This window comes from Lepidochelys olivacea (assembly GCF_965140295.1).
Source record: "Lepidochelys olivacea isolate rLepOli2 genome assembly, chromosome: 3".
NCBI classification, from domain to species: Eukaryota; Metazoa; Chordata; order Testudines; family Cheloniidae; genus Lepidochelys; species Lepidochelys olivacea.
The window spans coordinates 151,092,027-151,119,185 of NC_140413.1; the positions used below are offsets into that span (position 1 = coordinate 151,092,027).

The 27,159-nt window shown below is 39.5% G+C and overlaps 1 protein-coding gene across 1 annotated transcript in view; it reads right to left on the reverse strand.

Moving 5' to 3' along the window:
- Positions 1 to 27,159, reverse strand: part of BTBD9 (BTB domain containing 9) — a 291,643-nt gene that overhangs the window by 23,018 nt on the left and 241,466 nt on the right. The window contains exon 10 of the mRNA XM_084623356.1: positions 5,591 to 5,669. Coding sequence (XP_084479482.1) covers positions 5,591 to 5,669 — 79 coding nt within the window. The remainder of the gene's footprint in view (positions 1 to 5,590; positions 5,670 to 27,159) is intronic.

Genomic DNA, 27,159 nt, shown 5'->3' on the forward strand with positions numbered 1-27,159 from the left:
AAAGACCCTCGGGGCAGATGACAGGCCAAAGCGAAGCACCTGGTACTGAAAGTGGTCCTGACTGACAGTGAAACATGGGAATCGTTTGTGGGATGGATGGATCACTATGTGGAAATATGCATCCCAAAGGTCAAGGGCTGAGAACCAATCCCCTTGCTCTAGTGATGGAATTAGTAGCCTCAAATCTAGGATAAGTCTCCAACTGCCATTCTTTGCTGGTACCAGAAAATACCCAGAATAAAATCACTTTCATCTGTGTTGCATGGGAACTGGTTTTATAGCCCCCAAGCATCGGACAGAATCTATTTCTCGATGAAGCAAGCTCTTGTGACGGTCCCTGAAGAGCGATGGGATAGGGGGTTTGTTGGTGGAAGCTTAGTAAAGTGGATGGTGTGCTCTGTGGAAATAATCTCCAAAACCCACTTCTCTGTATGATTAAGTCCCCAGCCCACCTGAAGCAAATGGAGGAAAGCAGGTGAATTGGTGCAGCTGGTAAGGAGAAGGAGAAGGATGGTAATTCAGGCCGTCAACTAGCCTGTCAAAATTGCTGCTTGAAGGTGGAAAGAGAGAGGTGGAAGGCTGAGAGGTGGATGGTTTCCTTTTCTGGAATCGATGTCTCTTCTGATGCGGTTCATATGACATCTGGAAGGTCAGGCATTAAGCAAGATGGGATCTCCAAGCCATCTGGGACTTGCTGAGCTTTCTCTTGTGGGCAGGTGTATAGATACCAAGAGAATGTCAGGTAGCCCTAGAGTCCTTTAACATTCACAGAGTTTCAATCGTGCTGTCCACAAACAATGCAGACCTATCAAAAGGGAGGTCCTCCACCTTATTAGAATCATAGAATTGGAAGGGACCTCGAGAGGTCATCTAGTCCAGTCCCCTGCACTCAAGGCAGGAATAAGTCTTATCTAGACCATCCCTGACAGGTGTTTGTCCAACCTGCTCTTATCCCCAGTGATGGAGATTCCACCACCTCCCTAGGCAATTTATTCCAGTTCTTAACCGCTCTGAGAGTTAGGAAGTTTTTCCTAATGTCCAATCTAAACCACTCTTGCTGCAATTTAAGCCCATTGCTTCTTGTCCTATCCTCAGAGGTTAAGAACAACAATTTTTCTCCCTCCTCCTTGTAACAACCTTTTATGTACTTGAAAACTGTTATCACGTCCCCTCTCAGTCTTCTCTTCTCCAGACTAAACAAACCCAATTTTTTTCAATCTTCCCTCATAGGTCATGTTTTCTAGATCTTTAATCATTTGTGTTGCTCTTCTCTGGACTTTCTCCAATTTGTCCACATCTTTCCTGAAATGTGGTGCCTAGAACTGGACACAATACTCCAGCTGAGGCCTAATCAGCGTGGAATAGAGCGGAAGAATTACTTCTTGTGTCTTGCTTACAATACTCCTGCTAATACATCCCAGAATGATATTTGCTTTTTTTTTTTTTTCAACAGCATTACACTGTTGACTCATATTTAGCTTGTGATCCACTATGACCCCCAGATCCCTTTTAGCAGTACTTTAGCTGATGGCTAGACATCCATGAGCAGATGTTAGAGAGATAGACTGAGATTTTAATTTGGATAGAAGAAGACAGCGTAAACAACAAGCACGAGAGGTGCTACAGATCAATCACAACATCGCTAACATGGTAGGAAACTGCTTTTCATGCTTGAAATACAAGCCATGCCAAGAAGCAGAGCCACAGAGTCTTCGTCCAGTTCCACAAAGGCCTTATGAAAAGGTAGGCACTGACTTATTTACCTCGCACTCAAAGGATCATTTAATAGTCACAGATTATTATTCTCTGTATTCAGAAATTTGCACACTGCACAGTACTAATAGTGAGTAAGTGACAGCCAGTGTGAAGGGTATCTTGTCCATACATGGAATTCCAGATGAAGTCTTTACTGATAATGGACCACAATTTTCTAGTGCAGATTTTAGGCAACTTGCAATAGATTGTGATTTTCATCACAGAACATCAAGTCCAAATTACCCCATCAAATGGATTTGTGGAAAGGTCTATATGGACAGTAAAGAGCCTTATGAAAAAGACTTTTGACAGCAGGGGTGATTTGTAGAAAGCTTTACTGGTTTACCAAAGTGCACCCCTGGAGAATGACTTTTCTCCAGTACAGCTGTTAATGGGAAGAAGGATCAAATCTAATTTACCAATTACTGATAACTTGCTGAAATCTCAGAACAATGAAACTATAAGGAAGATGAAATAAAATCAGAAGTGGAAGCAGAAATATTATTTTGACAAAAGTACCCAGTATCCCAGGTGATAGAGTGTGCCTGAGGAATCACACATGGAATATTTGGGGCCAAATGGGTAACATTAAAGAACAGCTGTATCCAAGGTCATATGTAGTCCAGACAGAACAGGGGACACATTTCGATGTAATATAAGGGATCTGTGAGTAAACCTAGAAAGTTCCAACACACTGACAGTACATGTGGACTCTGGTATTTCCCATCTGACTGATCCTTTATTATCAACACACAAAGGAGAAACTGTCAAGGAACAAGAGAACAACTCAGATTCTAATGAAAGAGTGATACTGAGAAGATCAGAGTGGAGATTAAGCCTCCTGAAAGACTCATAGAGACTTGCTAACCTGCCTGGAGAAGTGGTATTTGAGGAAAGTGAGTGGTAAAGACACTCCAGAGTGATGTACTGGTAACCTCTCCTCTTTAGGTAGTTGACAAATTGGGTTTATGGAAATGCACGACATGGGTAGAGAATTTAATGCATGTGTTATTAGATAATTGTTAGCTCTTTTTATATATGTGTATATATATGTGTATATAAGAGTTAATTTGTTTTTCTTTAAGATGAAAGATGTAGAGATGTGTTTGTAGAAGACTATAATTTAGAGACTTTCCCTCATAAGTGACAATATTATGAACATAGGAATTTGGACATGTGCTCTGGAGGCGGGGATTGAGAACACCACATGGCTGTGTGCAGCAGTTTATCAGAGACACTCTCCAGTTTGTTTTATTAAAATTTTATTTCTTTCTCATTCACTGGTTTGTTACTTAATGAACCCCACATTGTTAGTGCTGAAGACAGCTGACAGGCCAAGGACGATGAGGATGGAGTACTGATTCTGAGACTTGTCTAGAAAAAGATAATTTGAGACTTTGGTGAGAGCGGTTTCAGTGGAATGCAATGGGCAGAAGGCAGACTGGAGAGAATCAAGGATGGAATTGAAAAGGAACTCCAGACAGTGATTGTAGACAACACATGCAATGAGCTTAGAGATGAAAGGGGAAGGGGTAGTTGGAGATAGAAGTGGGGTCAAGGTTGGTTATTTTTTAAGATGGGAGAGATTAAAACATGCTTGGAAAGAACCAGACAAAAGTGAGAGGTTAAAGAGAAGATTAAGGGAGAGGATGAGAGTGGGCACGAGAGTGATCAAGAAATGTGTGGGATGGATTCACGGGGCAAATAGAGGGATAGGAGCTGGAGAGCAGATAAACTTCTGCATCCGTGACAGTGGAGGAGGAGAGTTGTCCTGGGGAAGGGAAGGGAAGCTGAGGGGAGGGGGAAGGTCACATTGTATTTTCTCTTGAGAGAAATCAGCAAGATCCTGTGCTGAGAGAGAAATGGAGGCAGGAGGAGCGGAGGGTTTGAGGAGTGAGTCAAAGGTGGCAAAAAGGCAGCTGAGATTGTGGGTGTGAGATTCACTTAAATTGAAGTTGTTTACCTAGGAAGATGGCAGAACTGAAGGAGGAGAGAACTAATTTGCAAGGGAGGAAGTCAGACCAGTCACAGGATTTCCACCAGAGATGCTCTGCAGTGTGAGCACAGGAAGCAGATGTTGGGGGTGGGCTGGGGGTTGACAGAGGAGATCTTGTGATGGCAGAAAGGGGCAAAACAGTCCAGGGTGGAGGAGAGTGAAGCATGGAGAGAATCAAAAACCCCATCAAAGGAAGAAAGGGAAGAGAAGGCTGAGAGCAGGTGAGAAGTTATCCACACTGATGGCCTGGAAGTCACAGAAAGACTGAGTGACAGGATGTGGGGAGTAGGGGGACTGATGGGTGATGCTGAAAGAGATCAGACAATGATCGGAGAAGGGGAACTCAGCAACAGGAGATCAGAAAGAGAGCGGTGCTTGGGCAAGAACAAGTAAAACGAATAGCCATTTTCATGAGTGGGACAATTGAACCGGGGCTGCAGGTCAAATGAGGGCTTGAGGGTGTGGAAACGTGTAGCTAAGGGATCGGCAGGATTGTCAACATGGAAGCTGAAGTCATCAATGTGGAGTGTGGGAGACTGAGAGGAAAGAAAGCAAGAGAGAGCAAAGAGTTGAAATCAGAGAGCATGGCTGATGGGGAGGAGTTCGGTGGATGGTAGTTGACAGTTAACATGGAGGGGGACAGGAGAATAGTGTCGGATGCAGTGTTGCTCAAAAAAGGCAAAAGGGTGGGAAGAGGAGGTGTTGGAAGTGGCATGAATGGAAGAGAAGACCAATACCTTCACCATAGTCTGATCCAGGGAGTGTAAAAATCCTCTGTAAGAGAGGGCAGAGGAAGTGTCTGAATTATAGCTGTATTACAATAATGCTGAAAGGGCCATGAACACAATCAGAACCACATTGTGTGGCTCTGCAAACATACAGGAAAACATGGTTCCTGACCCAAACAGCTTACAATCTAAGACTCTGCTAAGACATACACATGTACTCACTTAACTTTACACATTTTGAGTGGCACCCCAAAGATAATTGCAGAAATAGGGTCTGATTTGAGACAATATGTAATCAGAGTCTCAAACTAGTGGGGAGGAGCAGGGTAACAACAGAAAGATCACATGGTTACATACTGCAGGGTAACTAGTGCACAACTTGATGTTTCTAAATATTCTGAATTAAAAATAAATAAATAAATAAAATCAGCTATCCTGATTACCACACAACATAGTCATTGCTGACTGATTGCTTGGCTCACTGATTTATAAGTAGAATAATCCTATTTATACATGATCGTCTTCTGGAAAATGAGACTTTTTATTATTATTTACAGGGCATCTTAATATTGTGTAATAAAAAAACAAGCGATCAGAGTCTATATTGCTTCCCCAATGCATTTATAATTGTGTGATCATTCCTAAAAATAAACATTTGTATGCTAAGTATTACTTCTAACTTACAGCAATGTTCAACAATGCCATGATGAAGGCCAGACAAACATTTTGGGCTGGTCTACACTACAAAATTAGGTCGGCTTAACTTCATCACTCAGGGCTGTGAAAATATTCACGCACTGTTGTGATGTAATTAAGATGACCTAAGCCCCATTGTAGATACTGCTAGGTCAACGGAAGAATTCTTCTGTCAACCTAGCTACCGCCTCTCAGAGTGCTACAGTGGTTTTTACATTTGGCTGTAAAGAAACCTGTACAGTCTGGAAAGATAATGACAAAGTGACCAAAATACTCTTCATTACTAGATTGCTAGAGCAGCAATAAACATAGGTACATTTTAGGCAGCATTAGCAGTTTACTATGGAAATAGAATGAAATCTGTATATTCAGCAAGAATATAATAGTTTTTCCTCTCTTAAAAACTGTCCCATACCTCATTAGCTGTGTTGTGAGTTCCAACTATTCTGATGAAGGATGCAGGTTGTCTGTCAAAAGTTATTGCTTGCCAAGATCTACAAAAGAAAGCAGAGGGACATACTGTATTAGGCAGAGTCACCATAGGTTGCAGTGAAATACATAAAGAATCCATTGAAGTGACAAAACTGGCTGGCATTTAATGGGACCAGAAGGGGGACACACTTTTCACAGCCTGAATTTCCAGCAGTCTTGGTTCAGTTTAGATTTTTTAAGTGCCTTGACTCTACTTAGGTGTACTCCACACACAATTCAGTGCAAAAATTCATACAGAGAAGTTAAGCTCTAACTATTGTTAAAGACCTTTAAGAAAAATTGTAATAGAAAAAAATATTGGTCAAAATTCTAAAGCTCCTTTGAATAAATTTCTGACAGTATCAATAATAGAAATATACAGGAGGAAATGGATGCTCACATTAACTACCTGTAGAGACCAAAGGAATCACCAGGGCTGGATTAAGGCAAATCAGAGCTGTAGGCACATGATGACATGAACTCCCCACCTCCTGCATGGATCCATCCTGTGGCCTCACCCCCAGTGCTGTGGCCTCATTCCCCACTTCAAATGGCAGTAGTGCCACCCTCCCTTTCTAAAGGCAGCAATATGGTGTCCCCTTCATTCAGCCAGGAGTGACAAGAGCAACTCCTCCCGCTGGGAACAGCAGGCCCCCACCTTTATCCTCTCAGAGGGGCAGGAGCTGGGGTGTAAACATTGGTTAGGTGGGGAAAGACTGAGTTCACTGTACTCTTTTCCTGCCACACACACACTCCTGTTTTGGAGGGTAGGGAAGAAACTGAGATGCATAGGTTCTCTGCAACCATAAGGGCTAGAAACATTCTTCTGAAGTGATCACATGATTCAAGGTGCTGGGGCCCTAATATTGGTCGTTAGTACCTATACCTTTATCTGGCCCTGGGAACCACCCAAGTCTTTCAGGGTATGTCTCCACTGCAATTAGACACCTGTGGATGGTCTGTGCCAGCAGACACAAGCAGGCAGGGCTAAGGCTAAGGGGCTGTTTAATTGCAATGTAGGTGTTCGGGCTGAAGCCCAAGCTCTGGGACCCTCCCACCTTGCAGGATCCTAGAGCCTAGGCATCAGCCTGAGCCCGAATGTCTACACCACAGTTAAACAGCCTCTTCACCCAAGTCAGCCCCAGGTTTTTAATTGCAGTGTATATACACTCTTAGTTACTCTTTGCTTGGTTGTTAAAAGTTTCAATCATTTGTCTGTGCATTTTTAGTGCATCCATGACCATGGTACCTTGGTCCCATAAATCCTTGATTAGTATAATGATTATTGCAGTTTACACAGCATATTTCTAATCAGTATGTTGGCACCCACAACCGTAAAAATCACACAGTATTTTTATCTAAAAGATTTGCAGTCCATAATTAGATTTCTTTCTTCCACATCAGATAGTTGCAGACACATGTTTTTCAGTGATTATTGCTAATTACAAATGAAAGATCAAAAATTATTTATATTTAGATTTATGTCAGTTCATTGTTCTTTGGACCCTTTACTGAATCCTCACTCTATAAAGCAATTTTATAGAAAGAAAAAGACCACTTATTCAACATGTTAACTTAGTACTTATTCTTCATTATAACAAAGTGAAATATATCAGTTATTAAGAAAGGCAAGAGGTAGAAAATCATAGGGTATGTCTAAACTGCAGTTGGGAAGTGTGACTGAAGCACACTCACACATACCGATACTAGCTTTGATCTAGCTATATCAGAGCTATCTCGAGTTAGAATAGAAGCGGCAGTCAATGGAAACAAGTTACTCTCATCTCACTTTTAGGGATCCCACTCATTACAAAATCTCAGAGAGATACAGTTGCCTTAGTATTATGTCAACGGTTTTATATGCAGCAAATTGTGTAAATTGGAACCTTAGTCAATTTATATTTTGTCCTCACTCTTAATCCTGTACTCCAGATGGTTTACTTACAACAATTAATAAAGAAACAATTGCATGCAATAGGACAAATTAGCTCCCATAAGGAAAGAAACTTTGTTTCAATTTTTATGATATACCGTAAAATCATCCCTGCATTGTGATTTTTAAAAAGAAAATTGCTTCCTCAATTTACTGCCTTGAAGTCTGACTTTTACATCATAATCCTTTTCTTGAACAGGAATATTTGATTTGCAAACAGTGTGGGGGTTGTAATGTTGTGTAGCAGACTTTGCATGGGATTGTGAAATCTCTACCTCCTAATAAAATAGAGCTGCATTACCCCAATAAACAAGACGCAAAGCACTCTGATTCCCACCATTCCCTCAAGCTCACATATCATGCTCAAAGTGAAAGAGGAGGAACAGGAAAGAAAAATACGATCTGAAGGTCTCAGTTTAAGAGCAATCTTCCATTATACTGGATTTCAGAGAGACAAGGTGAGTGAGGTAGTATCTTTTATTGGACCAACTTCTGTTGGTGAAAGAAATTTTCGAGCTACACAGAGCTCTTCTTCAGCTCAGCAACACTGCAAACATCATACTGGATTAACACTTAATTGCATTCAAATTTATTTTCAATAATACAACCTGAATGCTAGATACAAAATTAACCTTAATTAAAACTACTGTTACAAAGGGATTTGAATGATAAAAAAGTAATTAATACAATTTGATGAACTTCCCGAAGAGAAAAAAAAATCTGACATTTTCCTGAATTTATTCAGAATAACTTCAAATGTTATTCATAGAAGAAACAAGATAGCAACAGAAAAAGTGACAAGCACATCAGACCCTCCCAGTCCCTTATAACAGCTTTGCTGCTCACAGGGCCATTTGACTTGAACTAGAGTTCTATCCTGATAGTAAACTTTCGATCTCTTCTTCACAAAGATGGTATTACTGTGTCTAGGTTTTACTAGTTTTATTATCATGAGGTTGTATTAATTTAAAGGAGACTATCAATCTCAATCTGTTCCAATTTACACTAGTTTTACTGCATTGACTTCAGTGGAGTTATTTATGATTTACGTGAGATATGAATCTGTCACCTCCCCCCCTCCCGAGGTACAACATCTATCTGCACTCATGGCCTGCACATAATGTATTGTTTATTTGTATTCCTTATGGGGTTTGGGTCCCTCCTATTGTAGAGATCTGACTATCTCTTCATGATCTAAATCAGTGTTTCCCAAACTTGGGACACCACTTGTTCAGAGAAAGCCCCTGGCGGGCCGGGCCGGTTTGTTTACCTGCTGCGTCCGCAGGTTTGGCCAAGCGTGGCTCCCACTGGCCGCGGTTCGCTGCTCCAGGCCAATGGGGGCTGAGGGAAGTGGCGCGGGATGTGCTGGCCGCCCTTCCTACAGCCCCCATTGGCCTGGAGCGGCGAACCGCGGCCAGTGGGAGCCGCGATTGGCCAAACCTGCGGAGGCTGCAGGTAAACAAACCGGCCCGGCTCGCCAGGGGCTTTCCCTGAACAAGCGGCGTCCCAAGTTTGGGAAACACTGCACTAAATGAACATGAAATCAGATAGGACTCTTTCACTGACTATCCCTATCTTTGTACGTCTATGGGAGTGCAAGTATGTTCTCAGTGGGGTATCTTTGCTTCTTGAGTTTGCTTCCCTTATTAGTCTGACAGAGCCTGAGTCAATTAACGTTCAGGGCCTATTGCAAGTCCTACGTATTCACTTATGCTTTTGTATGAGGTGCAAACTGCCAAAGTTGAGTTTCTGTTTTATTTTGGAGAGTTGTGGCACTCTTACTAGTAATAACCCATCACTTCAGTTTGCATTAATGTATGTGCTTGCACATATAGGTATATGCAATTCATGTACTGAAAAATAAATATTTCTTTTTACAGACTGAACACTAAGAGAAGAAAAAGTGATATGGAAAGGCTAAATCTGCCTCTCACCACAGTGATCTGGAAAATATTCTAAAATTATGCTATGTGAAGGTGTTTAAATTGCTAGGAAAAGTTATTAGGAAGGGGCTATGTCTTTGTGGCTTCCCAAGTTAGGACACTTGTAGTTCTGGGACCAGGAAAAAGTTAGTTCAGGGATCCTAGTATACAATGTAAGTAGAAATATATCTATTTATAGCAATTCTGAGCACAGGTCAGATAATAGTGCCATCCTTCAATACAGATTCCCTGCAAAATGGGAATAAGTAACACAGACTGTCATCTCTCAGATGAAGAGGAGACAATGGGGCAGACGCATCCACCCAGTCATGCAGCAGTGGGATATGACTGATATTAAAAGGCATTGAACAAGTGGTAGAAGTCCACTGAAGATCCTTTCAGTGACATTTTATGCAACTGCTTCCTGCAGATACCTCACAACCACTGCCATCACTGGCAGGTAGGAGAATCCTTATTGGCTGCCACAATGCTGTGATTGGAAAAGTACCACAATCACTTCTTTAATCATATTGAAAGATGATGCAACAAATCTGAAGATTTTCTTGAGGATTTGAGATGTGAGGGGAGACAGGGTTTTTAACTTTTTATTAAAGTTGGTCCAGAGCATCTTTACTATTTTTTGGTACATACAACACCTATTTCCATGCTCGTTCAACACTTATTTACAACATTAGAGAATAAATTTCATAGTTATCAAACAACCTCCCAGTATCCACCACCATTTTTCCCCTAACCTACTGACAGACTCTAACACTGTGTGGCTAATTATAACTGGGAGGGCTGGGATAAGGATTCCTCCAAGGTAAGTTACTAATACAGTACAATCACTCAGCAAGATTCAGTTCCAGAACTGATATAAGAATCTGCTGAGCACGTCACCGTGGTGTGTTTCCTCTTTCCTCCTTGTTTTTTAAACTTTATGGAAGTGTTGATCTTTTTTTACTCTCGCACAGTGTCTGACTGGTTGACTCATTTTAGATTTTCTGCTCAAGCTGAGGCAGTCCTGGTCATCACTTTAACAGTAGACATAATCATTACCTCCAGCTGAGGTCTACAGCTTGAAGAAAAGACTAGGGACCAGCAACATACACTGACTTACACTAGGGTCCTCAAGCTGAAAGGCAGCAGTGCAAGTTGCTTGGTCTGCGGAATTCCCCTGGTACCATTTTTAAAAAGAAATTAGCCTTGTTACAGCCCTAAGGTGTTTTATTTAATACTCTACATCTCACCTCAGCCACACACCCCCAACTCTCTCATACTGCCTGACTCCCCTAAGGAGATGCAGTAATTGATAATTAGCATTCCAAAGCCAAGCTTGCATCCTGTGAGCCCGTCATATTTAATTACATTTTAACTATATTCGTCTTCAATAATAGCCCGAACATAATTTAGATAATTATCTCTCACTCTCTTATTCTCTTACTCTGTCTGTCTCACTTAAAGCTCTTTGCAACAAAAATCGCTTTTTCTGCTCAAACACACAAACAGACTCTCAGGCCAAGTGCTTTCATCTCTCCAACAGCAACAGCTGTCACTAGAAAACTCAATGGCTTTGCACATCCAACAATCGACTCAGGAAAAAAAAAATCTTCATGTTTCTTCCTACTTCTTTATTTACTGGGGCAGGTGGGAGAAGAAGAATGGAAGAGGCATTACTATCCAGACAAATTATAGCCTGTATCTCCATTATGGCACTTTACCTCTTACAAGGTGTAATGGCTTTTCTCACTGGTTTAAACTCTTGCCTGGTAAGTCATCTGAAAAGGTGCAGTCTTTCTAATATGATTTATTGTACATAAATAATGACCTTTCCCCTTTTTGTGTTTCCCTCCAGAAGAAAGCAAGTTAAGAAAGAGGGAGAAACATATCTGTTACTGAGGTTTTCTAAGGATCCACTGACACTGTGAAGAGCTACTATATGACAGGATCTACTTACAACACAGTAGTGCTGGACGTGGTTAAAACCCAATTAATTCTTGTAGTGTAGAAAGGACTGAACTATACTTCAGAATTATGCTCCAACCGGGCTAATTCCAAGAGTTTAGCATGACACAAGAACACTTAAAATATGGTTTGGTTCTTGCTACACTGCAAGACCAAACCTATTTTAACTGTGTAAGATACTACCATGTTATAAGGAAGTCTAGCATTATGCTACCTTTCCATAACACAGACAGGGCCCAAGCAACAGCATTAATACACCTAATTTCTACGGATATCCACTAGCACAAATTCCCCTTTAAAACATGAATGAACACAAACTGAATTTACATCAAACAGAGTTCTTTCATGGGTCCAGCTTATTTGCAATCTACGGTGCTAAACTTGAAATCCAAATTCTACTTATTCTCATGGAGGCAGGACAGAGGCAAAAGTGCCAGTCCCCAGGCTAGGTAGCAGTAGTGGGGATGGCAGTTTCATATGCTCTTCTAGATGGTCTCTGGGATCACAGGGAACCAGCCTCAAAAATTTGATGACTGAATCAATGATTGTGGCTGAGGTATGTACAAGTAGCTTCTACTGGAGTTGTGGTAATAGGGAGACTTAATGGCAAAAATGGACAATAGGATGAGTAAAAATTTCAAATGGCCTCCTGTCTGTGCACACATAAATCTGATAATTGCATTAACATTAAATTGGTCATCAAGCACCCAACTAGTATGTGCAAACTGCCATTTGTAAACACAAACATGTGTGTATCACACAAAAGACAAGCCCATTGTGTCTACAGCAAGCAATGCAGCATGTTCTGCACAAGTAATATTCCTCCTGTATTATAACCAATACTATATCAATTTCTACTATGGAACAACTACAAAATTAACATGGATATGTGTATTAAAAATGCTATGAAAACAGTCATTGCAGTTCAACAGCAGCTAATTTTCAAATGTTAATAAGTTGGCAGTTTTTCTTTTCCTTTTTTAAATACCAAAAGAGACCAAACCATTTTATAGACAAATTGCCCGTAAATTTCCAGTTTATAAAGAAAGCTCATTTTCAGATACAGTGGTGCCAAAATAAAATAAAATAAAATAATCCCCAATCTGCCCACCCTGGGAAATCTCTAATTTAGCACTTTAACGTAAGAACAGGGGAGATCCAGCTAGCAGCTGCATGACCACATAAGGCGCCCAAGTTAAGGAACCAGCTCAGTCCTCTTCTCTAGGGGACCAGCAGGGACTGGGTTGGGGCATAGGGAAAGGAGAAAATACTGTAAAGGGACCTGCATAATAAAAGCTAAGGCCATTTTAATTTTATTTTTTTTAATTAAAGTAAAACTCAGCATCCCTTTTCTCCTCACCTCCCTCAGTTAAGGACTATGAGAGCTTCAGCTCAGATTCCACGCATTTGTGATGTCACCGTTACAGTTTTCCAAAGAGCCTGGCAAAATTCTCCCACAAAAAGAGGACTGTCAAACCTAGTACTTCTAAAGGAGCAATAAGGATGCCAGCTCAAGTAGTTGTTTTCCCTCTGTAACTCTCTTTTCTTAGCCTCTCTTTGGTTAATTTATTTTTAATAGAGACAAAGCTAAAAGACATCTAATAGTGCATCTTTGTTACATTTATGTTATATTCCTTGATATGATAGTAATGAACAATGAAGAAAAGTAGAGCAAGAGGACTTGAAATGGCAATAGAAGTCTTTGAAGAAAGATACCATGAAATCTCTGAAGTAAATGCAAGAAGAATAAGCACTACACATTAGTCATGGCGATATCTGTCACATAACTGCAGTATGTATTAACAAACAAACATGTTACCCTCTTTATAAGAAGTCCCTTAACTTTAAAATACATAAATACAAATTAATTAAAAACACCAACAAGACTGGCATTCCAGTAAACATTATACATCATTCCTCAGTGGCACTCCATCCAGGATACCAAAAGATCTATACTCCCTGAAGAGTTACCAATTAGCCTCTCTTTAGATAATTTATTTTTAATACACTTTATCGGACTCATGTATTGAGGCAGCTGTCTGTGTTTAAAATACTCTGACAAACAACACAGGAAACAACGTTATTTATAAATGAACATAATATAAAAGCAGTCCACTAATTATCACTGGAGTATCTTTTCATCCAGAGTTCACTATGGCATTGTGAAGTGAATGAGAATTACTTCTGGGGGAATCCTGTGCCAAAAAATTAAAAATTCTGTGCACAATATTTTAAAATTCTGCATATTTTTGGTCAATATAACACAATATAATCAAGGCGGTTTCAATTATTTTGGTAATTTATTTAAACTACAATACAATGTATGGAGAATGGCAGTGGGGAGCACTGGAAGAAATCCCCCAACTCCCTCTGTCTAATAGTAATGTTGCTAGTTGACCCTTTACTTCTAGTTATTAGTCAACAAATATATGCAGCTATATGCTCAGTGTTAGATCATAGGCAACTGAAGAGCAAGTGAGGGCTGGGGACTCAAAGTCACAATTTATATTGGCTACTGAGCATCTCCAAAAAGGTCAGTAACAAACAGTTCATGGAGCACATTTTGATAGGATATTTTTTCAGTCCAAAAATTTAGACCAGGCTCTAATCACTAAAGAACCACAAGTATTTATAAGGCCATACTGCCCTTTACAATAATGCTCCTTTACACCACTCTAGCAATGTAAAGGGGACTTAAAATTTGTACACCTGTTTTATACTCCTGGGGGAATTCACAAAGACAATGGGAACAATTCCCTACATTCTGCTCTGCCTGAGGGAACAGAGCCTGCCCCACGCCTACCTCTTCAGAAACACTGCCAAGCCCTGCCCCTACACGCTGAGCATGCCGCAATAGTGAGCGAGAGGGACAGTGTCTCTCTCTCACACAAGTATTACTGCCCAGCTCCTCCCCCCATGGTGATTTATGTCTCTACCAGCTGCTCTGGGTGCCCAAACTGACCTGCCTGCACTGCCAGGGAAGCGGTACATGACTGCTCTTGTGGCTTCCCTTTGCTTTCCCGTCAGAAGTAATTTTTCTGCGAAGCACAGAAATCTGTGGGGGCCATGAATTCTACGCACATGAAGCAGAATTCCCCCAGGAGTAGAGAATGATGTGGGATGAGATGTTAATACACTCTGGACCTGGCCTAAAAAAACTGACAATACTGGACCCACACTTCTTCAAATTTTTACTTTTCTGCACATAGACTTACTGGATCCCAGGATACAAGTGTTGTGTGCTACATTATTTACATTTGAGGCTTCAAAACCAGAGGGTAATCACAAAACAGACAACCTAATTTTGGCATTCTGTCCAATATGAACTGGGCTTTCTAAGATTAAGTTACTGTGATCATTTCCTTATGGAGAAAAGCTTCTGACAATCCCCCAAAAGGTTTTTATTCTGAATATTTTTCCCCTGTGGAAGACATGCAATCCTGTAAGCATTTGCACATGTATTTGAAGCTATAACTCCTATATGAATTAAACAAAACAAAACAAAAACATCCCCAACTATTAACAAGGGATCTTTTAATGAACTGATATAAAGTTTTACAATGTGTGATTTATTGTAGTCATAAAACACCAACTTGATAATGCATATTTATTACAATAAAAAGACTGACTTATGAAAGAGATTTAACGAAGTCTATACTGACTTCCTGACATCTTTAAATGCCGCGAATGAAAAAAATACATCTCTTTTTAACGTAATCTCTCCTTTCACAACTTCAGTGTAACATACAACAAAATAATGAATATTACAATAAAATCATAGAATCATAGAATCATAGAATATCAGGGTTGGAAGGGACCCCAGAAGGTCATCTAGTCCAACCCCCTGCTCAAAGCAGGACCAATTCCCAGTTAAATCATCCCAGCCAGGGCTTTGTCAAGCCTGACCTTAAAAAACTCTAAGGAAGGAGATTCTACCACCTCCCTAGGTAACGCATTCCAGTGTTTCACCACCCTCTTAGTGAAAAAGTTTTTCCTAATATCCAATCTAAACCTCCCCCACTGCAACTTGAGACCATTACTCCTCGTTCTGTCATCTGCTACCATTGAGAACAGTCTAGAGCCATCCTCTTTGGAACCCCCTTTCAGGTAATTGAAAGCAGCTATCAAATCCCCCCTCATTCTTCTCTTCTGCAGGCTAAACAATCCCAGCTCCCTCAGCCTCTCCTCATAACTCATGTGTTCCAGTCCCCTAATCATTTTTGTTGCCCTTCGCTGGACTCTCTCCAATTTATCCACATCCTTCTTGAAGTGTGGGGCCCAAAACTGGACACAGTACTCCAGATGAGGCCTCACCAATGTCGAATAGAGGGGAACGATCACGTCCCTCGATCTGCTCGCTATGCCCCTACTTATACATCCCAAAATGCCATTGGCCTTCTTGGCAACAAGGGCACACTGCTGACTCATATCCAGCTTCTCGTCCACTGTCACCCCTAGGTCCTTTTCCGCAGAACTGCTGCCTAGCCATTTGGTCCCTAGTCTGTAGCTGTGCATTGGGTTCTTCCGTCCTAAGTGCAGGACCCTGCACTTATCCTTATTGAACCTCATCAGATTCCTTTTGGCCCAATCTTCCAATTGGTCTAGGTCCTTCTGTATCCTATCCCTCCCCTCCAGCGTATCTACCACTCCTCCCAGTTTAGTATCATCCGCAAATTTGCTGAGAGTGCAATCCACACCATCCTCCAGATCATTTATGAAGATATTGAATAAAACCGGCCCCAGGACCGACCCTTGGGGCACTCCACTTGATACCGGCTGCCAACTAGACATGGAGCCATTGATCACTACCCGTTGAGCCCGACAATCTAGCCAGCTTTCTACCCACCTTATAGTGCATTCATCCAGCCCATACTTCCTTAACTTGCTGACAAGAATACTATGGGAGACCGTGTCAAAAGCTTTGCTAAAGTCAAAAAAAGTAAAGTAAAAATATTTTTTTAAATGCAGCAAAGAATGTTTTATAAAATAGTCAAAGTAGAGCAATAGTAAAACAGAACCAAGTCACTAGGGAGCAGATTTTCAAAGATATTCAGACACCTAAAGATGCTGATAGATGCCTGGTGGGATTTTTCAAAAGTGCCAATGAGAGTTAGGTACTTAACCTGATTAGGAGCTTTTAAATATCTAGTCTGGTGTTTATCTGCATCTTTAGACACCTAAATACCTTTGAAAATCTGGCCCTAAAACCTACGGTTCCTGATTATGTAACTTTGTTAAACAAAACACTGGGAGTCAAATTTTCCAATATTGCCTCAAAACTTGTGCACACAAAACGTACGTATACACCCACTTGGGTGTCTGCAAACACAAACATATAGAGTGAGTATCCATCTGATTGGCACACCCCTGGTGCACACAAATTCTTGCAGGCAGAAAATTTGCAAGCACAATTTTGGAGGGTAAGCAGATCCCATATTGAACATTTTGTTGTATATATTTATTTCCACTATTTTGATGGTTTGTGTACCTGTAGCCCATGGTTGTTCATGTAACCATTAAAAGTAATGAAGGGCTCTAATAAGATCATAATATATGCAGTAACACAACGAATGAACAGGGTGCTGCTTATGACTTTTCATCCAACCCCCACTGTGTGACCAAATCTTGATTATTTAACTTTTCAGATAACTTTAGAACAGAAAAGTTGATTGACAGAAAATTAAATAAATAACATTTTGGTGTGTGAGATAGAATCATGTTCCCTATTAATCAGTTCCTTTGTGGTGTGCAGGGTAACATGATATTTATCACTCTACTCTCACATACTCCTTTGGGGTGTCATTTCATGGCCTACCCATAAAAACTTCACATTTACAGGAACTGGCCCTCTATTACTGTCGATAACATCTAATTGACATGTCAAACTCCAAAGAATGTAGTAAATTGTAGTATCACTTCAAAGATGAAAATAAACTGGTAAAAAGGTAAATCATTATCTGTCTCTCTGTAACAACATACAAACATGCTAGAGATTGATAATTAAGGCAGAAAATTCTTCTTCCACTATTCTCACCACACCGAATTAGCTATTAACCTGATCTTTGGAAACAAGGCCACTCAGCTTGTAATTCAGTCTTGTGCAATTTGAACAGCAAAAACACTGACCCAAGTTCATAGTGATTCAAATTTGAACTATTTTAGACATGAAATATGGCTGTCCAAAAAAATGAGCGCAATTTTTGGTTTGCATCATGTCAGAGAGCAGGGAGATGATAGGTTATCTCCGTATGATTCTGGTGAGACTAAACTTTGAATACTCATTCAACTCCCTGCATCTCAACACCAAAAAGATATAGACATATTGGAGGGAGTTCAGAGAAGATGACAAAAATGATTTAGAGGCTGGAGGGATTGATTTATGAAGAAAGATTAAAAACTAAATATTAGCTAAACTTGTACAACTAAGGTGGTGGGAGAGACAGAATGACTGTCTATAAATATGCTATTTGAAGAGTGTGAAATTCAAGAAAGGAGAGTGCTTGTTTAGTGTGATATAGGGGAAGCAATTAAGTGAAATTAGATAGGCACATTCAGACTGAATATCAGGAAGGATTACTAATGGTAGAAATCTACTAAATTGGGGAGTAGTTACCATCAGAAAGGGGTGAAAGCCCTGTCACTTGAGTCATAGGAAATTGTACTGACTGAATATAACTCTAGCAAATATACTGTAGGGAACAATCCTGCAGCAGCCCCCAAGGGATGAACCTGAAGACTTAATAATTCTGCTCCATCTCTGATTTCTATGATTCATGTATTTAATTTTTCCGGTACAAACTTTACTTGGAATGAATCAATAGTTTAATATTGTGAATGCGTTATAACATTTTGTGCCAGCCAAGTGGTATTTTCAATGCTATAAAAACTACACATGATTTGGTCAGCCAAGGCAAAATTGTGATTTTTCAAGGGTGTAATGAAATTAGATCCTGCATGTCAGCAATCTAATTAGGACAAATCTTTTCGGAAGAGAACAGAAATGCCACCTTTAGCACAAGATACATTAACCTTTGACTTGGTTTGTGTCTGTACAAGTGATTCTAACAGTCACTGTGGTTTAATGGCCACTTCTATAACAAAGGGCAGCTGCAAACACTAGCGGCACCAGGCATGTGAAGAGCAACCTATCACCTAGTTTGTGAACATTCAGACAGTTTCTATTAATTAGATAGCTAAATGACTATCTTATACAACAATCAACTCCACAGCAAATAAACACTACAATCAAATAAGAATTGCAACATTAGGTAGGCCTTCCCTTATACCACAGGGTAATCAACCCTCTCTCATAGGGAATGCCTGATGTTTGGATTATTATTTTGTGGTAACAATTACAATGGCGTTGGTTATGGGGGTATGTGTATTTATTTATATTCAGATGAAAAATATTTATTTTCAGAATACCACAGCTCAGCAAAAGCAGTTTCTCAAGATATGGTTGGCCATGAGATGCCTTACAGATCCAAATTTAGCCAAAATGTCATTATTTAAAATATACAACCATGAAATGGAAGAAGAAAAGAAAAAAGTGTATTCATGAAAAAAGCCAATGATATAAAAAGACTTTTTAGGTCACATCCAGGCCATTGTCCCAGGGATCAATGCAGGATTGTTTCTATTATATTTTCTAGTGTTTTGTCCAGTGTAGTTTTGAAGATATAAGAGCAGGAACTCCATTCAGTACTTTTCCAAACATTCAAATATGGGCAGGCAGTCACCAGTACTCTCCAACCCCTGTTCCACCAACTGTGAGTGTGCCCTTGACAAGGGGATGGGAAGCTGTATTAGTGGAAATGGTGTGTTCAGGTTTCAGGTGCATAGGTTTCAGTAACACGTAGATTAGTTTAGCAGCCTATTAGTATTTGTTAGGTTCACCAGAGTTGGCAATAGTTGCACAAGGTTTAGCAGACATCTCCAGAGCTGCTCGAGGCTGGGAGCCAAACTGAAATGTGATATGTTAAAGGTGCAACATACAAGTCAGTAAGATTCATATATTCATAGACTTTAAGGCCACAAGGGTCCACTGGGATTGTTTAGTCTGATCTATTTTATAGCACAGGTCATAGAAGTTCCTTGAATCTCCAGTATGATGTCATGATAAGTCCATGAGTCTAAGTTTCTAATGTACATACTTAAGGGCCATGTGATGGGGCGCCTGCCCTGCACTGGCCCTGATAGGGTTAAAACCCAGCCTGAAGGGTTGCAAGGAACAGCCAATTAGGGCAGTGGCTAGCACCATGAACAGGGCTGCTAGGGCTTGCAGGCCCAAGGCCCTGGGAGGAGGGTGAAGGAGCCAAAGGCAGGAGCCAAAGGTGTTCAGGCTGTGGGGAAGTGGCCCAGAGAATTGAGACAGATTGCTGGAGAAAGAAAGGAGGGGCAGCGGGAAACTGTTGTTTACAGGCCCAGAGTAGTGGGTGGGCCTGGGCCTTGGTCTCCCCCACCACCGGTGAAGAAGTGGCCAGGCTATGGACTGCCAAGCCACTGTGAGGAGCGGCTAGACTGTTGCAGAAGGAGTCCCCCGGAAGAGGGGAACCCGGATTGTGACATGGCCGGAGGGCTGTGATACAAAGCAGAGGCAGTGAGACTGGAACTGCAGTGGGTCTGCAAGTGGAGACGAGGACGGGAGAGCCACCACCACTGGAGGGCACACCCGCTGACCGGCGCTAATTCCGAAATGGCCAGCAGGAGGCGCCAGTGTGGTGAGACAGGCCCGAAGGTGGTATAGGTCCCTGAGGCTCCTTTACAGTATCTTATCCACGATCTCTAGATTTGGTCCTATGACTGTATTAAACAGTAAGGCAGGTGCAAAAAAACATAGCATGGTGGAATATTAAATTGATGGACAGTTGTGCCCTCTACAAAGCAAGCCCCAATTGAAAAAAGAATTTCTATAAAGAAATATTACTATAACTACAAACAAGAAATCCTGGACTAATGTATAATTCCATTTATTTTCTTTTTACACACAATTTATTGTAAGAATATTACAAATGTTTGATCAAACTGGAGATTGTCAATCACTAGCTATAGAGAAAAGGAAAACTAGAAAACTTTCTAGTTCAGAAAAATAGATCATGTGAGTCCCACGTAGGAGGAAAGGGTAGCTTAAGTGAAAGGACACCACCACAATAGTGGAAAGTCACAGAGGTATGGTACAGCAAGTCAACTAAGTTATGAAAACCAAGAGTATAGTTTTGAATTGGCTTTGGCTAAGGAGCCATCAGCAATGATGGAAGATGGCAAAAATATCTTGTTTCGAGTAATAAGAGAATAATCTGGCTGCCACACTGTGGCATTCCTGAAGTTGGAAAAGTAAGGATTTAAAAAAAAAACATAATGAGGTAATTGCAATAGTTGAAATGAGAGGTAATTAAGACATGAATATAGATTTCTTGTCAGGACTGAATAAGGATAAAATCTGGTAATATTCAGGAGATGGCAACAAGCAGACTAAAGCAGGAAAGATATGGAAGTATAAAAAGGGAAAAATCAAGGGTCCAGGGCTGGGTCCAAGTTTTCTAATTTTGGGAGTAAAGTTAAAGTCTGAGGCACAGCAGAATCAGATACACTGAACAAACAGGATGCTCTTTCTCAGTAGGAAAAAAAAAAAAGCAACAAGTTTTTTAAAGCCAATTTATCCAGAATAAATGAGTCAAGCATCTAATTAATGGCTTTTAGTCAGAGATGGCCACCATTGGAATAACCACAGAAATTAATGATTTAAAAATGTCTGAGATACTAACTTCCTTATCAAAAAAAAATCTTCCATAACAAAAATATAGAAAAGAACATTGACAATGAGGAAGTGACTAGACATTATAAAATAGCTATTAATAAAATGCAATTAGGAAATACGTAGAAAGTTTGAACACATACAGAACTGATTAATTTACACTAAGGCCCCATTTACACCTCATTGACAGTGAGAATCAGATCCATAAAAGTCTGGGTAGTCTATATCCTAAGCTATTAAGCAAGTTAGCAAATAAACTTACTACACACTACTAGAAATTAGTTTTGAAAACTACTGAAAAAAATGGGAAGTACCAAGAAATTGGAGAAAAGCATATCTAGTACTAATCTTCAAAAAAAGAAAGGATTCTAATTTCTGTCTTCAGTAAACAAGGGTAATGGGTGTGGTGGGCAAGGCCCCCTTACTCCCAAATGATTTCTGGGTGTTGAAATGGTCTGTTGGGGTGTCAAGGTTCCTCCCCCACTCTGAACTCTAGGGTACAGATGTGGGGACCTGCATGAAAACCTCCTAAGCTTACTTTTACCAGCTTAGGTTAAAACTTCCCCAAGGTACAAATTAATTTTATCCTTTGTCCTTGGAATATCCACTGCCACCACCAAACTCTAACTGGGTTTACTGGGAAACGCAGTTTGGACATGTCTTTCCCCCCAAAATCCTCCCAACCCTTGCACCCCACTTCCTGGGAAAGGTTTGGTAAAAATCCTCACTAATTTGCATAGGAGACCACAGACCCAAACCCTTGGATCTGAGAACAATGAAAAAGCATTCAGTTTTCTTACAAGACGACTTTTAATAGAAATAGAAGTAAATAGAAGTAAAGAAATCACCTCTGTAAAATCAGGATGGTAGATACCTTACAGGGTAATTAGATTCAAAACATAGAGAATCCCTCTAGGCAAAACCTTAAGTTACAAAAAAGACACACAGACAGAAATAGTCATTCTATTCAGCACAATTCTTTTCTCAGCCATTTAAAGAAATCATAATCTAACACATACCTAGCTAGATTACTTACTAAAAGTTCTAAGACTCCATTCCTGTTCTATCCCCAGCAAAAGCAGCATATAGACAGACACACAGACCCTTTGTTTCTCTCCCCCCTCCCAGCTTTTGAAAGTATCTTGTCTCCTCATTGGTCATTTTGGTCAGGTGCCAGCGAGGTTACCTTTAGCTTCTTAACCCTTTACGGGTGAGAGGATTTTTCCTCTGGCCAGGAGGGATTTTAAAGGGGTTTACCCTTCCCTTTATATTTATGCCATGGGGCCACTGACAGCTGATGTAAGTTGCCCCATTTTATGTCGGGGAGCATCCTAGTGCCAAAACGTCTCCCCAAGTAGAGGCACGCACAGGTGGCTTAAAACCACCATTGTCCAAATCTCTCAAGCTGTGCCAAGTGCTCTTTGGCCACAACTCAGTATTTGGGCCTAAGTGTCCAATTAAAAAAGCTAGAATTTGACATTTCAGTTCATTGAGCCCATACAGAGTATTCTTCATAAACACTCTATAGAACAAGAATTATTCTCCAGAATTATTCAGTGAATATTTCTGAAAAATGATGAATTGAAGATCATAATCTGTTTATGGACTATTTACAAAATGAAGAGACAAAATTCATTTTCTACATTTTTCTATAGCAATTATTCACTCAGATTTCTGATATATTACTCCTAAAAATTAATTCCACTTGGCCTGGAGAAAAACACTATCACATGGATTGGAAACTGGCAAAAAGAAGGTAAACAAACAGTAAATGGCAAAATCTCAAGAATGGAAAAGGTTTCTTATGGAGTACCCCAGAGATCCATGTTTTCTCTGACCTTGTTGATGATCATGGGGTGGACTTTAATAGCATGTTAAGGAAGCTCACAGATTACATCAGTTTGGGAGGAGATGCCAGTACCAGTGATGATCAATATAATACATCTATGGAAAAAATAATGCCACACATATATGTTTCCTGGGAAGGAACAGTGATACCAAAAGAAAACCAGGGGCTTGTCTACACAGCAAGTTACTGTGCAGAAGCATTTCTTTGCTCTTGAAAATGATTTGGTTGCAATTACAATCCATGTGTTGGTTGCATATAAAGAGATCACATCATATAATGGCTCCACACTGCACACTTTGAATATTGCACTCACTCTGGACATCTTGTTAATAAAGATATACTAGCAAATTGGAGAATGCTTACAGAAGAACAACAAAAATGTGGAGCTGGAGGGTTAGATTTTTGAGGAAAGATTTAAATATGCATAGCCTGCCAGAGATGACTCAAGAGTGGAACATGGTAACCACTACAAATATCTGAAAGAGAGAGGAGCTATTATTTAGTATGATATATGGGAGTATAACTAGAAGTAATGGAATGAAGTTAAGAAAGTAAAAAACTTACAGAAGGCAAATTGTATTAGATGACAGAAAAGTCTCTGAATGAGAACTAATGAAAATACCAACACTTAAACACATTTAAAGTAAACTGGCCACTGAAAATAATTCTACATCTTGAAAGACAAAATCAGTGAAAAATCCTGGGCCATAGTCTGATTTTAGTTTAGTTTTGAAAGACATAATTGCTGCCTGCTCATAAAGTGACCTATGAGTCTAATCTGGCTAGCACAATACCCACGAGACTTAGAAGATGTATTCATAATTTATGGTCATCTTCAAAATACCGAGCTGTACATGCCAAAAAGAGTTACGTATCCCACAAAAAATATGTAAAGCTCTACCTGACTGGCTATAGGCTAATATAAAAGGGAAAGAAGTATTCATGATGCAATTTACAAGAAATGTACAATTCCTTCCACCTCCAGATCACAAAGTACACTTCTATGAATTTCATATTTCTCCACAGGAGTGGTCTGTCCAGGTGGCCATATCAGTTTCTCAACATCTTAATTCTTTAATATCTGCAGAAATGGCCATATATTAAATTTCTCTGCTTTGCACCATTTCTTCAATATCCTTAAATATCTTTACCAAACTAGGCATTAAGGTCTTAACTACATTAAACCTCTGAGTAACATCTACAGAATGTTGATTTTAAATATAAGCCTATTCTCTAATGGCCCAGAACTGTGCAATGAGCAATCCTGAGAGTGATAAAGAATTAATCCAGTACTGTAAACCAGAAGAGGTTGAGTGCAGCAACACATTCAGCTGGGAGGGTGAGTCTTTCGCCCTCATTAGCTGATTAAGAAGCAAAATTGAGAGGATTAAATATTGAGGGGAAAGTTTTTTAAAAAAATCTCATACATCTTATTTTCATAACCATGGAAGAAGATCTAAATAATTAGAGTGAGAGCTCATACAGCAAAAAAAGAAAATGATGACTACAATAAGCTCGAAGTATTCTAAAATAGACCATTTCCCTACTCCAGCATTTGTTGCACAGAATATATAATGTTTTGAAAAGCCTGAGAGACTGCTAACAACTAAGTCAGAATCTCTCTGTTTAACGACAGATCAGCTGTACATCTGGCAGTCAGTGCATTAATCTTTCCTTCTCTAATGAACTGTGCATGCTACTGGCCATGATCTCTTGTGTGTCAGCACAAGTCATTTCTGCTTTCATATAGTTCTAATTCTTAGGTTATATTTATAAAATGGGAAGCTGTCTGGCAACAATGTGACATCTATAGCTCCAATGGACACCATTGTGGGAACGCTATATCCATTTCTGCTGAATTTGAACTAGATAAGAATCAGTCAAATATTGGACTGATTAAAACATCAGGATATTTCCTTATTTCTGCAGTAGCTTCTGATTTAAGTTTTTGTAAAATCTAAATTTTAATTCAGAAAAAAATCTACTTTAACCAATTAAACAAATTCTAAAAGGGTGTGTGTGTGTATATATATATATTATATATAAACTATTTATTTATTTAGGAATTTTTAACAAGCTTACAAATTCTTGCCATGTAAATATCAAAAACAAAACAATCATTACAACAGTTGTTTTTGTTTAAAGAAACATTATATAGGGATACAGTCATCAGATCTTTCTATTTAATGAGGTGTTACCACATTACAAAGTGAGCATCATTATGACACATATGTCACTTCAGGGATTTTATTGAGTGAAATCTCAATATACACATATTAACAGAGCAGGCATGTCTATCAAATATTATTATTCAAAAAAATTGACAGGTGTGTTGTGTTTTTTAAGGTGAATGTACTATGTCTGAGTATTGAATAAAAATAACTAAATATTTAAGTATCAATGTCTGTTTTGCTCAGTACATAGTTAGCGTATTAATTTTTCTATAACCACAACCTCCCATATTTTTTGAACCATTCCTCTATAGTTGTACTATTTTTCTCTTTCCTACGAGAGGCTACCAATAGTTGACCGGTTACTAGCAGATGAAAGTAATTTTTCATTTCCTCTTGTCACCATTTCCACTAGCAAGCCCAAAGAAGATTACCAAAGGATCATTCGGTAATAAATATCCAACAATTTGTGATATTTGGTTACAGATTGCATCCCAGTACTCTCTAATGACTTGACATTTCCGCTATATATGCATTAATTCTCCTCTTTCACCACAATTTCTCCAACATGCATTCCCATTCCATCTATATATATATTTAACCTAACTGGTGTGAGATACCACTGAATCAGAATCTTATTATTTTATTGTGCTATCTATTAAAGTTAGCTTTCCGTATAAAAAAGAAAATTTTTTAGAAATTTCTCTCTCTAGAAAGCTAAGAAATATAATGCCTGACTCAAAAGTACTGGAATTGGCAAGAATGGGCCAGTTGTAGCTAGTTTTGCTCTCTAATTAAGTTGGAAAATTTTACTGAATAGCTAGTCAACTGTGAGTGCCCATGATTCTCCCAATCTTTGAAGCTTTCTGGTTTGTGATACGGGTTAAGATGTGGATTATTAGCGGTAGGTGTCACTGGCAAAGGAAAAGAACTGATCTTATTTCTATCCCAAACCTACAGAGTAGCCTTTGTTAAAGGATGTGTGTAAATGATGTGTGGGCATGATTTTTTTTATTAATCCATACTAGCATAGTGATATTTACACTGCCACAATTTTCTTGTTCTATGAAGACCCAGTGTTTGGCTGGGTTAGGGCATTCCCACTCCACTTCTGCTTAGAGCTGGCTGGCTTGGGAGTACCATAGAATATTTGGAAAAGCTAGTCCCCCATGTTTAATGGGTCTGTAAAGGGGAGATATTTGTCATTAAATGTGCTATTGTAATGTTACCCAATTACAGAAACAGATTTAATCAGTAGACAAACATATGTGTTTCTATATAGTTTCAGAACAGCCAGTATTTTCAGCTGAAATTAGACCGCTTTCACCATCTTCCAAAGCTCTGGAAGCTTTATATGTATAACTGAGATTGTTTGATATGATTACGCACTCAAATGTTGAGAAATGTCAAAGGTAAGGTTATATTTGCAACTCTAACCATGCCAAAGAGAATCATGGCATACTCATGGTTAACTAGCTATTCGGTAAAGAAACTTTTCTAACTTAATTAGAGAGCAAACTGACTATAACTGGCCCACTCTCCCCTGGTACCAGTATTTTCAAGTCAAGCATTATGTTTCTCAGCTTTCTAGAAAAGCTTTTTTATACAAAAAACTCAAATAAAGCCATATATCCTCCTGAAGTATTTCCAACAACCTAAGACATACATGAGTAGCATCTTGTAATACCATTCATTCTTGCGTACTTTGCTTTCATTGTCATAATGGTCCAGTGTATCTTTATTGAGTTACACTTAAAATTCTCTTCTCTCTACAGTATTACATTTTAATAATTTACAGTTACAATGTATATGCTTATGCAACTTTAACTACGGCTGCTGCTGCTACATCTGCTAAAATAATCTAAAGAGAAAACAGGTTAAATCAAGAAATGAAAAAAAAAAAACAAACCCAGTATGAA